Here is a 5,560-nt window from a genome sequence, read left to right as displayed (position 1 = left end):
TAGATAGCTAATAGATAGATGATTGATAGAAAGATAGATGATAGATAATACATAGATGATAATAGGTAGATAATAGACAATAGATAGATATATAGATAGATGATAGATAGATAGATAGATAGATAGATAATAGATGATAGATGATAGATAGATAGATAGATAGATAGAGATAGATGATAGATAGATAGATGATAGATAGATGATAGATAGATAGATAGATAGATGATAGATAATAGATGATAGATAGATAGATGATAGATAATAGATGATAGATAGATAGATAGATAGATGATAGATAGATATATAATAGATAATAGATATATAGATAGATGATAGATAGATAGATTGATAGATAGATAGATAGATAATAGATAGATGATAGATGATAGATAGATAGATAGATGATAGATAATAGATGATAGATAGCTAATAGATAGATAATAGATGATAGATAGATAGATGATAGATAATAGATGATAGATAGATGATAGATAATAGATGATAGATAGATAGATAGATAGATAGATAGATAGATAGACAATAGATAGATAGATGATGGATAGATATATAATAATAGATAGATATATAGATAGATGATAGATAGATAGGTGATAGATAATAGATAGATGATAGATGATAGATAGATAGATGATAGATAGATGATAGATAGATAGATAGATAGATAATAGATGATTGATAGAAAGATAGATGATAGATAATAGATGATAGATAGATGATAGATAATAGATGATTAATAGATAATAGATAGATAGATAGATGATAGATAATTTGGTTTATGGAAAGGGTGACAGTACAGAGGGGAAGACGTGGTCTTCTCAATAAATGGCAAGTGCCGGACACCTGGGTGGCTCAGGCGGTTGAGTGTCCAACTTCGGCCCAGGTCATGATCTCACGGTTCATGATTTAAGCCCCGCGTCAGGCTCTGAGTGCTGACAGCTCGGAGCCTGGAGCCTGCTTCGGATTCTGTGTCTCCCTCTCTCTGCCCCTAACCCACTCACGTTCTGTCTCTGTCTCTCTCAAAAATAAATAAACATTAAAAAAAAATTTTTTAATGGCTGGTGGCTGAGTCAATTTGATATCCAGATAGAAAAGCAGGAACTTTAGCCGGTATCACATACCATAAATTAAAATCCACTTCAGGTGGGTTGTAAATCTAAACATGAAAATTTACACAATAAAGCTCCTAGAATTAAATAGGAGAATATCTTTATGGCTTGGAACGGGCAAGCATTTCTTAAGTGGGAAGTAACTTGACTGTAAAGGGAGCAAACGGACAAACTGGACGTGAAAATAAAGCAGGTCCTCCTTACTGGAAGACACCGTAAGAGAAGGAAAAGGCAAACCCAGAAACCCAGAAACTAGGACATTTTTGCAATAAATGCATCGACGGAGGCACGTGCCCAGAGCATGGAAGAATGCCCGCACGTTGAAAACAAGCAGCGAGTAGATACGCGGCTAGGGGAAGACGTGGTGAGGGGCACCTGGGCAGGTGCACCTCCAGGACAGCCGACCGCTAACCTCACGGGGACACTGCGTTTGTCACTGGGGAACTACAGACTGAAGTACAGTGAGATCCCAGCATGACCCCGGGAGAGTGGCTGCTCTGAGAAATCCTTAGGACACCAAGGGTGGAGGAGACTCGGAGCGGCTGGGACCCTCACACACCGCTCACGGGAGCGAAGATCGGTGTACCCGCTACGGAAAACGGTTTGGCGGTTTCTACTAAACCTGCCCAAACACATGCCTCGCGTTGCACCAACTACAGGTGGCACCTACGTGTGGCACCTACACGTACCTCCGTCCAGCCCAGGCACACAGCTCGCAGCTGAATGTATATTAACGAGAAGAAATGACCCAGAATGCTCACAGGGGCACTGCCCGTAAGAGACAGCATCTACAGCACCGTCCACGCAGTCAATGCATAGATGTGTTGTGATACGTTTATGCAAGGTGATATTACAGGCGATCCACACGAGTCACTGCTACATGCAAAAACACAAAGGATTCACCCAAGCGTCCTAGCGAATGAAAGGAACCGTCCGGCATCTTCATGACTGCGTTCATAAAAAGCTCAAAAATGCCAAACCGCCTGCTGTCCTTTCGTGAAAACGAAAGCAGGTGAAGCTTTATGATTTGTGCACGGTTCTGTAGTTTGCTAAATTTCACTTGCAAATCGACTGTCGAAAGCATAAAGTGCAACATGAGATAGCATTTTGTTATCACTATGCATGAGACTTTAGGACATCTGATTGTCCTACTGTGAAAATCGACCTAGCCCAAGACCTTTTTCAAGGCAGCCTTAAATTCTTTGTTCCTCAGGCAGTAGATCAAGGGGTTGATTATTGGGGTGAGGACCGTGTACACAGCAGAGACGAGCTTGTTGGAGCTCCGGGAGTCGATGGCCTGGGGCCGGACGTACATGAAAAGCAAGGCCGTATAGAAGATGGTGACCACGGTGAGGTGGGACGCACAGGTGGAGAAGGCCCTCCAGCGGCCAGTGGCCGAGGGGATGCGCAGGACGGCCAGGGCGATGTGCCCGTACGACAGCACGGTGGCCACGAGCGGCAGCACCAGGATGACGAAGGCCAGGACGAAGTCCACCAGCTCTGCGGTCGAGAAGTCTGTGCAGGCCAGTTTGAGGATGGGGGAGATGTCACAGAAGAAGTGGTTCAGGACATTGGAGCCACAGAACGTGGCGCTGGAGATAAAGTACACCTTGATCACGGAGACGGAGAAGCCGCACGCGAAGGAGACGGCCACCAGCCGGACGCAGAGCCCCGTGGTCATGATGGCGTGGTAGCGCAGGGGGTGGCAGATGGCCACGTGGCGGTCGTAGGCCATGGAGGCCAGGAGCACGCACTCGGTGCACACCGAGGAGCTGAAGAAATAGAGCTGGGTCATGCATCCGACAAAGGAGATGCGCTTCCGCTGCAGGAGGAAACCGTCCAGCATCTTGGGGACGATGGCAGACACGTAGCAGATCTCCAGGGCGGACAGGGCACCCAGGAAGTAGTACATGGGCCTGTGCAGGGAGGAGCTGCTCCGGACGGCGAGCAGGACGGCCAGGTTCTCCGCCAGGACGAAGAGGTAGGTGAGCAGGAAGAGGAGGAACAGCACAGGCTGCAGCCCAGGGGCCGTGGGGAAGCCCAGCAGGACGAACGCGCTGACCGTGCTGCTGTTCTGTCCCCTCATTCCCGTGTGCCGGGAGCCCAGGCCTGCAAAACACCGTGGTTCCAGGGTGAGGGGCCTCGGGGCCACTCGGGAGAAGGCAGAGCTCCCCCCGCAAGAGAGGTTCAGCCCCAAGAGCGGATGCCGCGCTCCACGAGCAGCTGGGGGAACAGAAACAGTCCCCACGTGAAGCCTTTCCCATCACGAGGTTCCCAGTGTCCTTGGGGCCGGTCATGCTAAGGAGGGGGCCCTGCAGTGCCCGCCCACGTCGTCCTCCCTGTCCCACAGGGTGTCGTTTCCCTACAACCTGGAGTTCTCCAAAGACTCTAATCCCAGTAAGGAGATCCACAGTTCTCTGCAGCCAGGGTCGCGCCACGGTCGCCTGGTCCGCTGTTCGTCATCTCGCACCTTCTCCCTAAATCAGTAGATACTGAACCTTCCGCCTGGTTTCAGGGTTGATTTTATAAGAAGAAGGGACACCAGCGGGGCTCATGGGATGGTGGGATATGGTGCCCCAGGTTAGCCAGACCCCAGACCTAGGCACACCCACGGGGCTGGGGGTCTTAGGGAGCAGCAGGCACCTCCCAGGATGAGAGGGAAAGCGGTCACATGTCTATCTTTGTGCCATCTCGAAACCCCTAAAAGTATGACAAAGCAGTAAAAAGATAAAAACCCATAACATCGAGACAGCAAAAGAGACCAGGAGGGGAATATCAGCAAGGGAAAGATTTCCACCCAACTCTGGAAGGAAGAAAGCAGATGGCAGAAAGTGGCCGGGGCAGCAAGGGTAGAGGAATCTAGAGTCTTCTCAAGGGCCTGTATCTTCCCAGCACCTGACAGGTGTGACGGGAGGAGGTGGAGGCGGTGAAAACAGGGCTCCTACATGCAGTCTGCTTCCAGAAAAGTCTAGTGGCTGCCCTTGCACGGCTCTCCCCATCCCCCGTGTGGGTCCCCAGAGCCGGCCTTGATGGGACAAAGGACCACGTCACCCTCATCACCCTCATCACGAACCAAGTATTGTAACATGAAACACGTCCCACCATCGTCACCAGGGCCCTAGGAAAACAAGGCTGACATCTCCAGGTTCAGATGAAGTCAGACCCAAATCGAAATGCTCACGGGCTTACCCGACACCGAGGCAGAACCAGGACGCAAGCCCGGGTCCTCCGCCCCCTCGGCTGCAGCCCCTCCCCCCAGAGAGCAGCAAGAGAGAAAACAAAGCCATCTGGTCCTGGGTCAGAAGTCCGGAGTTGTCAAGAACGAAGATGGAGTTGCCTTCTGACACGAGACCCTAATAGTTTATACGAACCGAGATCACAAAATAAAAATATTTTTCAGAAGGAAGAGGCAGACGATGCCCTTTAAGGAAGAAATGCTGGCTACATAAGCTTTGTCACATCTGTGCTGGAACACTGTGTGGTCACTGACAAGAAGGGACACGTCTCTCCATAGGTATGGAGTGATTCCGAGATACACAGTTACATTTTCTAGATATTCTTAGCAGCGTGTACAATGCGCCTCCCCTGGTGTAAGTAAGGGCACATATGTGAGCGGAGCGTGTGTGACGGTCACACGGGGGACTGGTGTGCCCGCTGCCCCAGGAGGGGGGAAGCAGGTGGCTGGGACACAGAGGTGGAGGGACACAGCGTCGACTTTTGCTGCTTTTTTCATTTTGTTTCCTGTAAACGTATTATTTATTCAAAACAGTGATCTATTACCTATTTTTGGATTCTCAAATTCTCCTTTAAAAAGAAAGCGTTACGGGCGGGATTAAACATTCAGCAAGTAGGTATTTCCCTAAGCCACAGTTCTACATCCATACAGAAAACCCACAGACTGAACGGGTCACTGGGAGCGAAACGTATCAGACAAGGTGCCGTGTGCCTCTAACGTGGCAAAACCCTCAAATCCGGGATCGCACAGCATCGTGGCGAAAACAAGGAGGTTGAGTGAAAAACCACAGAATCACAACAAAAGCATCGGTCCTCCCAAAATAATAGAGTAATTAAAACACAGAAAAGAAACCCTGGACACGTCGTGGAAATACAGCTGACCCTTGCACAACATGGGGTGAGGGGTGCTGACGCCTGTGCGGTCGAAAATCCACATTAGAACTTCTGACACCCCAAAAACCTAACTACGATCGACCACTGGTGACTGGGAGCCTTACCAATAACACGAACAGTTGATGCACACGTATTTTGTATGTTGTATGTATTACATACCGTATTCTTACGATAAAGTCAGCTAGAGAAAAGATGCTATTAAGAAAATCATTAGGAAGAGAAGGTACATTTACAGAACTGTAGTGTATTTATGGGGAAAAAAAATCCACATATAAGTGGACCCATGCGATTCAAACGTGTGTTGT

General features: G+C 48.5%; 1 protein-coding gene across 1 annotated transcript; it reads right to left on the bottom strand.

Moving 5' to 3' along the window:
• Nucleotides 1-2,292: 2,292 nt before the first annotated feature.
• On the bottom strand, nt 2,293-3,213 carry LOC125911005 (olfactory receptor 6B2-like). Its single transcript, XM_049614555.1, has one exon. It carries the CDS (start codon nt 3,211-3,213, stop codon nt 2,293-2,295), a length of 921 nt encoding a protein of 306 aa, XP_049470512.1.
• Nucleotides 3,214-5,560: the final 2,347 nt, after the last annotated feature.

This window comes from Panthera uncia (genome assembly GCF_023721935.1).
Source record: "Panthera uncia isolate 11264 chromosome C1 unlocalized genomic scaffold, Puncia_PCG_1.0 HiC_scaffold_3, whole genome shotgun sequence".
NCBI lineage: Eukaryota > Metazoa > Chordata > Mammalia > Carnivora > Felidae > Panthera > Panthera uncia.
Note: the sequence above shows the minus strand (reverse complement) of the source record. Positions and strands in the feature narration are given on the sequence as shown.